Below are 14,267 nucleotides of genomic sequence, written 5' to 3'. Positions count from 1 at the left end.
TTATAGAGAGATTAGGTGGAGAGATGTATAGTACAAACCAATCAGCTTCTAACTAACATTTTAAATTTTGCATTTGAAAAATAACAGATGTTGACTGGTTGGTACAGATGGAACCCCACTCATTATTACGAAGGCTGGCGATAGAATCACCAGCCCTCACCAGCCACCAGGCCCCACCATCCGTCAGAAGGGGGAGCACACGCATGAGATGCTCACGTGCCCCATTCCAATGGAGCTCCCCACTGCTGTCTGCCGCCTCCCCGTCGCTGTTAGCCGGTCTCCACCAGGAACGGAGATGGGAAGGGTTTCCGCCGCCGAGTGACTGGGATGCGTGTGCATGTGAGACGCTCGCACGTCCCAGTCTGATGAAGCCCTCTCAGCCAGCGCTGGAGCTGAATGATAGGTGCTCCATCTGTACTTCATACTGTCCACTTTCTGGCTCTCCAAGGCAAGGTTTGATACAGCTTCAGCTTTCTAGTGGATTTCTGTTCTTTTAAAATGGACTGTCCTCAGATGGATGCATCAAGCAGCTCATTTAAAAGAATGTCCATAGAAAGTGTGTCAGTTCACTTAAACAAAATAATTACTGGGAAAGGACTTGTCACAATGAAGTGAAAAATGATTACATAGAAAACTAGCTTTTAAGTGTCAATCCCTGTTAAATAAAGGTGTGATCAAGTGGCGTAACATACACTTATGGCTGTGTAACGTTGTTCAAAGTAACACTGCGTTCTTCATTTCTCACATACACAAAGCGGAATCAATAAACTCATCTGTTGGGGGAAAAAAGCTTATATTTATTCCTTGTTTCACTGCCTTTAAAAGCATCCAGCCACACATCACAGTCTAAAACTGCCAACTGATTGGCCGGTATTTAACTATTAAGCCACAGACTGTGAACTAGATGGAGAGTATAAGTGATCTATTGGTTTCCGTTTTAAAATTTCCTACATGTGTGGTAAGCAATTCTATTCAGAGAGGATGTAAAGGGCAAATTGAAAACACAGTGCAGACAAATGTAAACCAACTCTGACAGCTGCTTAAGAAAGAGGCATTATTAGAACAGCTGTTGCAAATTGACATTTTTCGTTGATTATTAAGTTCCGTCGAAAATAACATTTTCTTTGTTCTCACAGATTGCATATGAAAATGTATTTGAGGCGCAGCGCTTTTGCTACTTATTCCGGTGTCATAAATTAATGTTGTAAAAGTATATCACTCTAATAATCTATGTTCGTGAAAACATTAACGTTTTACAACGATGATCTCAGAGCTTGCTGAGAAATGTTAACTATATGTCTTGGTCATCATGTACTGAAAAGTGCACACAGTCTGATTACGTTGGTTTATACACTAAGGACCTTATTCTGATTGACTTGCAAGGCTGCAAGTTCATCAGACACCGCCCGCTGCATGCATTGCCGCCACCCCCCTCATTCGCACGACCCCCTCACGGCTGTGAATGGATGATTTACATAATCATCCATTTGCAGGCGGGGAGAAACCATTCGATGGTCGCCAACCATCAAATGATTTCTCCAGCGCTGGCAGTTCAGAGATATCTATATAGTGACTCTAAACTGTGGGCGCCATGTGCGAGGACAGGATGGGCAGCTGACATTCGGTGATGTCAGCTGCTTACCGCCGTCATGGCCTCATTAGCCTGAGAACGCCCAGCTTTCTCTTGGATGTGAAAACCTGGGCGGGCGTTCCCATATGCTAATGGGGCTAATGAGCCATGTAGGCTGCGTGCACACGGCAAACTGAATGTTTGCCGTGGGTGCACGCACCCCGCGTCTGCACATGCGCAGATGCAAAATATCGGATCAGAATAAGGTTCTAAGACCTCAGAAAAGTAAAGATTAAACAAAGCATTACTTTTTATTCCTTTAGTCCTGTCTGTAATCTCAAATTTACATCATTACTCCTTGACAATTAATCTCTACATAGTATTCAAGTCTCAGTATTTTGTGAGTATATATTCCTGGGCACAGCATTGCATTGTTTGGTACCCTTTCTTTTCATCCTCCTGTTTTCCCCATCTACTTTCCTAATATTTACCCTATGCTAAGTGTGTAATCAGTTACATGTATTATGCTGTACATTCTACTATATACACAGGACCAACTGTATAACTGCCATTTAGCCAAATTGGCACTTTCCAGAGTTGTTAGTTGAGTGGGTTTGGGATACTGCCAGTGAAGGTCCCTTTAAATTGACTTTTGGTCTGAGCTCCAGGCTCTAGACCTTCCATGATGCTATGGATAGAATAGAATGCAGTTTATGTCATGTTGTAGTGACACAGCTGAGTTAAAGCTTCTAGTTAAGTCCTGCCAGAATCATTATATATCATTAAAGGCTGAGTGGCTGAAAAATGAAGGAAAGGAAAGCGGCAGTTGTGCTTAAAGTATAAGGTGATTGAGGGGTATGATGTGGATAAAAGAAGGACTGAGGGGCTAAAATAAGCCCTACCCCAAAACTAAGCCCTATGGTGTTTTTTGGACTGAAAGAAAAAATAAGACAGTGTCTTATTATCGAGGAAACACGGTATGACCAGAATGTTTTTCAAGTTGCCAAAAATGTTTATCTGTGTAAAGGAAGAGTCCTTACCCAAATTGTTTGATCAATCGATTTGCCAAACATCTGCATTATTCTTGCCTGTACACGAGATTGCATTTACCCAATTTGGAGTCACTGGATGAGCTTTGTGTATACTCTAAGTCGGCCAAAGCCGCGATGATCAGTTTTTACGCATGCACATTTCTGTGCATGTGCAAACCCCGGCACTGAATGGCTTTGGCGAGTTACACACCCGCTGGGCTGTTTATTGCAGGTAGCGAGGGCCGGGGGTGGAAGGGGGCAAAAACAGGGCTGGAGCAGGGGAACACCCAGTGTTTTTTGGGCGTCCCAATAAAAATGTTAAGCATTCTCCTGGGAATGCAGACGAGCCAATGCCAAAGGGACGGGAGGCTAACATCACACAATGTCAGGGCTGCCCCATCTTAGGTGGACTCCGACGGAGTTAGAAGTCAGTTTAGACTGACTTTTATTTCCAAAGGGGAGAGAAAACATTTGATGGTCAGCGACCATCAAATGATTTGTCTCCCCTTCGGTTGCGTGCGAGGGAATGTGTTCGCATACTGTACATCCCCTCACATGTTACCGAGGGGATTTGGCGGTGGGGTGCGGGTGTTTCACTAGGCAGTAGGCAGCATTAGGCCACTTGCTAAGAAGAAAATGTCCACTGCTTAGCGAGCGGTACTGAAATAGGCATATACTCAAGCTTTAATAATCTAACATTGTATAAGTGGATGTTCGCACATGTTATCCGTTATAGACTAAGCTGTTATCATCAGATTGCTTATTATTCTTTAGTTATCTTATGTTTCAATCATTGATTTTGATTGTCCTCTGCTAGTCCTGACTCTTGATTCATTTGACCTCGCATTGCATGCTAATTTTGTACGACAATTTTAGATCTGGCTCCTGACTACAGATTGTGTGACTTTGCCTTCTCCTCTGTTGCCTATTTTTAAAATCTGAGTAATGATTACTAATAACTGTGCAGAAGTCCTGGAGGTAACAGAGTGCTTTGAGCATATTTAGGTCTATGAGAAAATGGTCTTTTATCAGAGAAAAACAAGAGTAGCCTGTGTTAAAGAGGTTCACAATAGGATTTGAAAGGCTAATACTTTATTATGTGATAATGATCCCAAATTTATTATTATGATAGAAAGGACTTCTAACTGTGTTTAATGTTATTCAACTGCAAAGGATAAATGTAAAATGGCTAAATCTAATGTGAGTGGGGTATTTTCAAAAAATCTTGCAGCATGGGGCTTTATCTGTAGGTAGGAAATTTTTGGTGTGCAATTGGGTGCAAAGCTTTTTTTTTTCCTTGCGGCGCTGAGTTTTTTTGGGAGAGCAATTCAATTATTCCTTAAATCCATATTTTAATTAGAGATTATGGGGACTTGCATTGGAGCCACTTGGATTCATTAAGCGATTTTTTCCCAATAGCTAAATCCTTCAAATAATTAATTCCTCCCATGCTGGACACAGGTACTACCCCTTACCCGGCATCTACACTTTACGCCCACTACAGTACACTACTGCTCACCCTGCAGGTCCTCCACCAACATTTTGGATAATCAGCCGGCTCCCCAGTCTCCATAGCCAACAAACATATATTGATTAGCAACCTACTGTATCTGCCTTCATATCTATGACACATGCGCAGAAAGTTAGCTAGTTACTAGAAGTTTGATGGCTATGAGGGCAGTTGGTTGGGCTGATGATCCAATGTGTCATATTATCTGTTGCTACACATGGTTCCTGGTATTTTCATGTAGACAGCGAGTCCAGGCCAGCGATGTTGGGCAGCATTTGAGAAGGGAGGAGGGGTGGTTGTTGGCATTTGAGTGGGGCAGATGGCAGCTCCACAATGGAAACCACCACTATTTGGATCCTTCTTACAAGAAAGGAAAGAAGCTCAACAAAGCAATGTCATCTAAAGAAGTTCTTGCAGGTAAACTCAGAGTTTGCTGAATATAAGCTACCACCATCATGATCCTTATAATGAATAGGTCTCCTCCTAAAAACATTGACTAAACCCAAGTTCTTCCACTTTGCCTTTTTCTTTCACTCCCTTTGTGTTTTTTAATGTTTTTTTCTATCTGTATATCTATTGATGATATTTTTTGTATGTATATGGAAAAAAAAAAACTTTATAAACATTTAAAGGTATAAAAGAAAGAACCCAAGTTTTAGGCCCATTATTAATATTGAATAGACACCTTTATCCAAAAATAAATTGTGTGTAGACAAGTCATTATAGTTCATGTACTATGGAGGAAAAACTGAGCAGGCAGACAGCACTTACCATCTCCAAGAAATTGTAGTAATGCTAGGTCAATTGGACGTTTCCACTTAGAACCTTTCTGCAGAGCAATGCCATATCCTGTGGTGGCAAACACTTTTCCACTGCCAATAGTCACCAGCTTACACCCTTCATCTTTTCGAGCCATATAGTTAAGCACAGCTGCATCATAAATAAAGGCATCCAGTTTCCTTTAACAAAATGAACATGTCAATGGAATATTAAATGCTGCTCAGAAAAATGTGTTATTTTGTAATCACAATGTACTACGGTGGTTCCCAAACTTTGTGCCTAGGCGTCCTAAGTGCTGCAAGGCTCTTGCAGGAGGTACGGATTGGTGGTCCAGGACCAAAACAATTTAGTTATAGTCAAATGTATAGGCAAAACAATTGCTCTTAGCTGACAATCATAAAATATGTGGACATTATAACCACAACTATATAGGCCACCACATAATGGAGCAATAGGGTGACAGGTTAGCACATTTGTCTTTAATATATCTTTTCAAATTGATCAAAGATTTTGCACTATGATTGCCCTGACAAAATGCTGTTACTCTAGGGTGCCATGATTCAAGAAAGTTTAGAAACCACTTACTGTACTTTATGTATTTTATGGCTGTTGTGTGCTTTAGTAGGAAGACATCTGTGTTGTATTATTGAACTTTCATTTTCAGTAAAAATTTACAGTAGGCACCAGTTGACAAAACTCATGCCCATATCAGAAGCCCTTGAATTCATGTTATTCTGTCTTCGCAGAGTGACTGCTACAAATGTAATGAATCACTGTAGCAATCTCAAACTGTTGCACGTGTCGATTTTGTATAGAATTTTGTCAGTATAGTCTTTCATTAGAGCCATAATTTGACTTTTACAGTATCTGTATTACATATGAGACAATGAAATTAAGTGGCTGATCTTTCTGTTGCTCAGTTCATAAATGCTGCCTCTAAATGTAATGTTAGAACATAATCCCTTATGACTGAGAAGTATAATATATATTGTGATGTAAATAATGTGGTGGAGACAATTACATACAGAGTGAGATTTAATGCTGCCCGGATTCAGCGGCAGTGCGAGATGTCCGCCGAACTCGGATTTTTTTTTAAAGCGTAATTAACTTACAAGGCAAAACCATGCATTGTAAGTTTATTCCCATTTAAAAAAAATGTCAGAGTTAAGTGGACATCTCGCAGTACCGCTGTATTCGGCGGCATTAAATCTCACCCACAATGTCTTCATATGTATTGTAAAATATTGTCCCAACACAATGAGACTCAAAGGGGTATATTTACTGAATGTCGATATTCACGAATTAGTTCGGTTGATTTAAATCTATGAAAATGTATTTAAATCAATATTCAGGGGCTATTACACAGACATGGGGGTACATCCAGATGCCGTTGGTTAGAATTCAGATGCCGCATCATCATGATTGAGGGAATCCCAACAGAGGTCTGGTAAGTATATTTACCCTCCCCATAACCCTATCTATCCCCCACAGCCTAACCCTAACCCTCATACCCTGCTAGTGCCTGCCCCTATGCCCCACCCTTAGCGCCTAAACCTACCCCCATCACACCCCGGCCTAACACTATTGCTCCCTGCATACTTATATTTGGAATGCTGGCAGTTAGGATTCTGGTGCCAGAATGCTCTTCAATGTTGCATTCTGACACCCGTCTCCTTTCGGTAACCAGGATATTGGTGTTGGTATTGTGACTGCAAGTATCCTCTCCACCAGAATGCTGAACGCATACCCATACATGTACTATACTAAAAGATCATTGATTATATACATTTTTACATTTTAGTACATGTGGTGTGATTAGCCCCAAAATACATGATTTTTATTGATTTTATGTCAACAAAAATCAATGAAAAACTACGTTTAGGAAATATACCCCGCAATCTTCTTTTGTTATAATTTTTTAACAATTTATAAATTAAAACACAATGTAAAAATACAATCTATTAAAATACATTTTTTAACAAATAATTTCGGCATATTTGTATATAATTTAATAAAACTCGAATGTACCGTGTGAATCATACAATATATATTTCCTGCATGTTTTCATTTTGCATATTACATTATCCACCAAGCAGCATGGAAAACAATGAAGTGGACCTTTACGTACTTTACAATATACAGTAAACAATAAGGGGCTGAGTTGTAGGTGATACCCTGTTGTATTATCGCACAATGGGCCATATTCAGAGATGGACTCCAAATGCACAGCAGCTGCATCCTTTGACACAGCTGATGTGCAAAAATATGTAAACTCCATAGTCGAAAGATGCCCATTATATGTTGTTGTTATCCAAAGAAGCAACGTAGGATCATCTGTGTTATTGGGTTAGTCAGTTACCACCATGTAATTCATGTTTCTTGGGTGAGTGAAGCTGCATCCTAGGATGTTGCCACTGGCCTTGGCATTCCCAGAATATGGGGCCATCACGCACCAATTTCTGTTAGGTTGGCCAGTCCCACCCCTTCCGTACTCCAAAATGGCCGCAGCATGTCCATCATGCTGCAGCTTACGGAGTCACCACTGCCCATCAGACTGCTGTTACCCATCAGATTTGCATACATCTCTGAATTAGACCCAATATGTCTCTACGGAATGTTTATTGTATTAAATATCAACATAATAGAGGCATAAGCATCAATAAGAAATGTTTTCTGTACTATAATTGAAGGAAATGTGCACAGAAATACATTGTGCAAGGCTACAACAGGCCCCATATTACATTCAACCTACCTACAGTACATTTGCACATACAATTTATGTCAACTAAATAGATTATTAACTGTTTGCCATAAACTCACCGTATAATGCATAGTATCTGTGGTCATCATCATTAAAACAATTTTTAAAACCTGGTACACTAAATTGTGCAGTAATTTAATGTCTGCACACATAGGGGGTATTCATACCCAGGTCATGACTGTCGATCCATCCTGACAACCGTGACCCTGGCACGTTTTGGTTTTGCCCGACCGCATATTGCCAGGAGGGAATCAATGTCCCGCCTATCGATCATCGAAAAGGGGGCGTGTCTGCGTAAACAGTCATAGATTCAGCCATGATCACGACAATTCATGGCCATTATCGTCAAAACAGGCCCAACAGCTTTTAAAGTCGAATCTGTTCTGTCGATCTGTCTCTTCCATTGAATAAGCGCCCGCCATTATTTCCCCCATCGGAAATAGCAGTGGGATTGAATTCCCTTTGCAAAGTGCTTGATGAGCCAGAAATGGACTTGTCAGTTGCTCCATTGATTAGTTCAAACTGATACTAGAATATAAAGCATACTAGGCACCATAGGGTATGTACCCTTCAGTCAGAACTCAAAGTAAAAGCTCATTTTAATTATATATCCTAATCTTCCCATCCAAGGGCCTGATTCAGCTTGGCTCACTAAGCAGCGTACATTCACTGCCTAGTGAGCACCGTAACGCCGACCATTGAAAAATTTCAAAAATAAAAGTCATTCTAAACTGACTTTTATTTCCTCCACAGATCATCATAGATGGGGCAAGCTCTGATGACAAGTGACGTCAGACGCTCACCCCGAGCAGGCATTGGCTGCGGGACCCCCATAAAATGCTGCCCATTTCCCTGCTCCATGCCGGTGTTTGCCCTCCCCTACACATGTGAATGACTTGGCGAGTGTGACACTCGCACAGGGGTCTGCACATGTGCAAATCAGCCCTGTCCAATCTATATTAAAGCTCCTCCTATGTCCAAGAACATAGCTTCTCCCAGATAATGCTGCCGTTTGCTTTGGGTTTTAGGTTTTCCAGTACGTATTCTTTGAGACAATTATTTTGACTTGAGTTCCCGGCAAAGAGCTTTGTATATGCAATTTACTATAATAATTAGTATTTTGTGCTAATGTTATATACTACAGTATTTTGATTTGTATTATGGTCATAATGCATCTTCAAATAAATAACTCACCCAGTCTTCAGATTTTGCAGGGCATCCTCTACATGTCGCTGATTGTACTTAATCATGTAGGCATGCATGTCTGGATAATTACTTCGGATGTTCTTCTCAGTACTCCCATTGGGAACTGTACCAAACTTTAATGGAGGGTACTGCTCATGGGGCCTCTGAAACTGACAATGTAAAATATATGGAATCAGGTACTAGCACTTCAAGACAAGATCCATGTTAGCATACTTGTTAACATTTCAAGCCAATCTCCAGAGAGGCTTTACAGATGCTACAGTACTGCAATATGTTGTGTATTCTATTATATTGCACTTTATTTCTTGGTGGTACTGTAATAGCACAAAATTGGATTTGAGTTGTGGGCTTCCTAGAAAAAAGTTTTATACATATAAAACCTTACTTTGATGAACTTGATATTATCCTATAGTATACTGTATCTGGTATGATTTTATTTTGGGAGAACATTCCTGTATGGTATCACACTACAATATATTTGATTTTTTTATGTTTTCATTTGAGTCATTCAAGACACAGGTCTGAAAAGCACCTACTGTACCTACCTATAGTTATATTTGCAGTATGAACAATTCACACCGTATCACTCTATACAGGTTGAGTATCCCTTATCCAAAGAATTTTTGATAACGGATTATTCCGTATTTCAGAATATCTTTATATTTCAATGATGTATCTTGAGGTATTTTGCATTTATGCTGTACAAACACAACAAACCCATGAAATACACACAACAATGTTTTATTTGTTCATAAAACAAGGTTCCAAAACATCAATGAAAGTTTGTGTACTATCTCAGGTACTGAATTTAAATGGCAAGCAATAATTTTCTTGCACATATTTAGTGCCAGTTACATATCATGTCCTCAGTAGTGCCAATTACAGTTGTCCCCAGTAGTGCCAGTTACATATCAGGTCCTCAGTAGTGCCAATTACAGTTGTCCCCAGAAGTGCCAGTTACATATCATGTCCCCAGTAGTGCTTTCTGGAATGTATGGTTTTCAGAATAATTAGGATAACGGATATTTTGATAAGGGATACTCAACCTTTATATGAAATAAAGTCCCTGGCTGTCCTTTCTTGCTAATCTGGAGAACCCCTGGAGAGATTTGCACAGTTTTGTAGAGCATTTGACGCAAAAGGGTTACAGTAGGTGTATGAAACATCAATCTATGACAAAAGAGAGCCTTGAGTAGGTCAATTTGACCTACTCAACATGAGTGCCTCTTCCCCACCTCTAGCAAAGTGCCTCTGATTCGACCCCCCATGAGTGTCTATGCCCTCCTAATGTGCACTTATCATCTCCCCTCCTCATGTGTAACTCTGCCCTCTACCTCACCAAGCATCCCTCAGGAGTTGTGTTTGAGATAAATCGCAATTACTCAGGTTGAATTAAGCCTGTTTGCTAAACTAAATAAAAACAGATGCTTATTGTCTTATCTTGGATGGATTTTCTTGTACTATTAAATAAAAAAAATCACTCAATACACATATTTTCTAATAACAAATCCAAAAGCAGAAACAGGTTTCAAACATATTATGTTATTGTAGAAAAAAAAATGTAATTTTATAGATGCCAGACTTTCCCTATGCTTTGTATTGCTGAGGCGTATTTAAGAGTGATTCTAATCGTAATTGACAAATGGATAATGGTCTCTCCTCACCAGATGCTGCAGTGACTAAATAATCCAAAAGTGGAAATTTAAGGTGTATTTGCTACATAAGTACTTTGTTTGGGCAGTAGGATTTATACATGGTTTTATTTTTCTATATGCCATTGTGTTTTGTGCTCCCTTACAAGTACAAACCTATAATACATTGTGCTTGTTAGCTCATAAAGAAAATGAAAAATACACTTTTTACATTTACAACATGACAGGGAAAGTTATAAGCAAGCCACGTGAGATACAGAAATAATTTATTTTGAGAAGTAAAGCAATACACATTTTCATCCTCAGAGACAAGTACTTCTTGGAAAATGTAACAAATTCGGTAACACATTTAGAATAGTAAATAAAAATCAACAATAAATAAAAAAATAGGAGCGAGGACAATTTCTATTTTGTATTGTTGCTTGATATATTTTTCAATTGAGTACATGCTATGAGTGGATGTTTGAAATGTAGCTTATTTAGGGTAAAAATCCTTGGTGGGTTTCCAGTGGGGAAGCTTTTTTCTATGTTTATATAATGATATAAACCTACCTGAAAAAAAATATATACAAAATAGAGAACATTTTAAACCCATCTAACTCTGCATGTGGCATATTTATTTGGATACAGGACGCCTCTTGTCGAAAACACTGTATACAATAATATCAATACAAATGGATACAAAATGATAGACAACAATTTGTCCAAATTTCCTACCATACAATAAGTATTCAATGCAATGCAGTCAACAAAACACTTAAAAAAAATTGTCTTCCATGACAAAAATATTCGGCATCAAGAAACAGAATCCAACATTCTATAAAGAATCTTGTTTATCTTGTTTATAAAAGAAGGTAAAGAATCATCAATAATGTTCCGACATATGTTCATGCACTATACCAATGCACTATTTATTTATTTTATTTATTTATTATCAGTTCTTTATATAGCGCACACATATTCCAATTGCAAAGCGACATGGAATATGCTGCGCTATATAAGAAACTGTAAATAAATAAAATAAATAAATAATATTCCACATCGCTTTACAGAGAGCAGGTGAGTATATGAGTATCATTCCCTGCCCTAGTGGAGCTTACAATCTATATTACTTACCACATGTTCTTTTTAGGGTTAATTTTGTTGTGTAACCTACAGTAACAGTCGATTTTTGGATTGTGGGAGGAAACCCACACAAGCACGGGGAGAATATACAAACTCTGCACAGTTAGGGCCATGGTGGGAATTTAACCCATGACCTCAGTGCTGTGAGGCAGTAATGCTAACCATTACACCATCCATGCTGCCTATTATGATCATGATTCTTTTAGTGTCAGCATTCTAAAATTATTGGTGGTGTAACCTTCCTCATTATGAAATAAAAATGACAGAGATATGGAAATAATCATTCTAAAACATTGCTTATTATTTCGTGGCTGGGCAGGATCGTGGCTATTAAAATGAATGTGATTCCCCAACTACTGTATATGTTCCAAACCTTACCTATAAAGATCCCAGTTAAAGTTCTTAATGATGTTCATTCCGCTCTCCTGAGATTTGTTTGGAGTGACAAAACCCCTAGAATCGCCTTCTCTGCTCTTCAAATGCCTAGATCTGAAATTGGTAGGGGCTACTCTGATGTAAAGCTCTATTACCTGGCCTGTCATTTAAGCCAGATGGTTGCTACCTTTGCTCCTCCAAGATCTATCTCTTGGGTTGACTTGGAGGCTGCCTATTTGAGTGTTTGCTCTTTGGCCACTTTATGGGGTCTGTTCAAGCCTCATAGATCTTTGCTGGCCACCCCGCTACCATTTTCCTCTGCCTGCTCTCCTCTTACTCCTCTGTGGAGTCACCCTGCTTTTCCCCCAGGTATCTCCCCCCACCTATTCAAAACATGGAGCTTAGCTGGCCTCCATGTAGTCTATGACCTTACTGTACAGGGCTCGTGGACTTCTGTAGACGATATCAAACATTAATTTCCCTCCCTGTCTCCCACCTTTTTTGAGTATTTCCAGCTCCAGCATTTCCTCCTGTCTCTCACTCAAGCTGATGAGCTCCATACCGCCACCCCATTTGAATCTCTATGTCTGAATTGTCCTCTACGCCAGGCAGGACCAGCGCTACCCACTCAGCAGCTCCTGCAAAGCAGGGAGACGCCATGCTGAAAAGGCGCTGTCTCTACTAAAGTATAAAGAGCTGCTCCCTGCACCACGAGTGCACACAGCCTGCACGCCGCCCGCAGTGCCTGTCTGACAGAGGGCGGCAGTATGGAGAGGCTGAGCAGCTCCCTGCACCGCGCACACACTGTCCTCCTCCTGCGACCTGCCCCTTCTTCCTCACAGACACTTGCGCTGAGACATGTAGCGCTGTTTGTGAATGCCTTGTTGACATGTCATGTCCAGATCCGCCCCCTACCCATTGCTCCCCCTGCGCCTGTCAGCTGTCAATCAAATGACGAACAGGCAGCAGTGCCGCCTCCCCTCCCTTCTCTCTTCTCAGTGTGCTGTGCCAGTGCCACTGCCAGTCCTCAACACTCCGCCCTCATCTCCTCCTTCTCTCCCCTCCTTTCCCCCTCAGTCACGAGATGGGTGTAATGGTGTCCTCAGCATCCTGCCTACGCAGATAGAAGAGGAGGGACTGCACAAGAGTTTAAGAAAAGACTCACTGTTCTTTTGCTGTTTAACATGTTTATAACAAATTTTTTAATAATTGAAGATTTTTTAAATATTAATTTAGACACTTTTTGCAATAGCAGCGTGCGATGCAATGTGCGCTCCTGCGAGCATCGCACAGTACAAAAAGTATGTGCTGCGCACACACATTGCATGCATTCCGTACGATGCGATGCGATCTATCCCATAATGTATGTGATTCTCGCAGAGTGTATGGGCACCTTTAGTGCCTGCAACATTTTACGGACACAGCACTGAGATGGTGTATGCACCATCTCAGTGGTACATGCACCCGAGATCCTCCATAGGATTGCATGTTGCATACGCTCCCACAATCGGGCTGCAGCTTGTTGCAATGGCAATGTGAAAGGGCACAAAATGTATGGTTTGCAGGAGGGTGCCAGACACCTTAGCACCGGCCCTCACTCAAGGGCATGATCTCTTCCGTCTATTCAATGTTAATTGAAGTCACTGCTGTTTCCCCTAGCCACCATGAAAGGGATTGGGAGCTGGACCTGGGGCCGCCGCCCGATGACTCTTGTTGGGCTGAGGTGCGAGAGGGCATAGCTAAAAGCTCTATCTCTACCCGACTTAAAGAAACATCTTACAAACTATACTACAGATGGTACTTTACCCCAGAGAGGCCTTCCAAAATGTTTCCCTCTTCTACTCCTGTGTCCTGGCATAATTGTGGAAATAGAGGAACGCTCTCATATTTGGTGGACGAATCCTTCTATTTCCCCTTTTCATTTAGGAAAGCCCTGCTCCTAAAATCTATTTCAGGTATCCCACGCTCCCTAGACCCATGGTTGTTCCTGCGCGCTCCTCCTTTTCCTGACTTAGACCCTTCCTTGAATAAGTTACTATCCCATATCCTAACCACAGCCAAGTTCCTTATTGCTAAAATCTGAAAATCCCCTGCCCCCCCTTCCCACAGAATCGGCCCTAATTAATTATGTCTGGTCCATGGCTGCAATGGAAAAGATCACCTATTACCTCCACGATCGTCCCCACAAATTCAATATTGTCTGGGGTCCTTGGCTCCTACATATGGCTCCCATATCATCTCCTCTTGTTACATGTGT

The 14,267-nt window shown here is 40.7% G+C and overlaps 1 protein-coding gene across 3 annotated transcripts in view; it reads right to left on the bottom strand.

The window, feature by feature from the left end:
• The window catches only part of GRIN2D (glutamate ionotropic receptor NMDA type subunit 2D), a 762,310-nt gene that overhangs the window by 67,129 nt on the left and 680,914 nt on the right, over positions 1 to 14,267 (bottom strand). For all 3 annotated transcript variants that reach the window (XM_083162615.1, XM_083162612.1, XM_083162614.1), the window contains 2 exons: positions 8,847 to 9,007; positions 4,883 to 5,070 (listed from right to left, as the gene is read on the bottom strand). In XM_083162615.1, the coding sequence (XP_083018741.1) occupies positions 4,883 to 5,070; positions 8,847 to 9,007 (349 nt within the window). The remainder of the gene's footprint in view (positions 1 to 4,882; positions 5,071 to 8,846; positions 9,008 to 14,267) is intronic.

The sequence above is a fragment of the Crinia signifera genome, chromosome 19 (genome assembly GCF_055691185.1).
Source record: "Crinia signifera chromosome 19, ASM5569118v1, whole genome shotgun sequence".
Lineage (NCBI taxonomy): Eukaryota > Metazoa > Chordata > Amphibia > Anura > Myobatrachidae > Crinia > Crinia signifera.
This window is presented reverse-complemented; position numbering and strand designations above follow the sequence as displayed.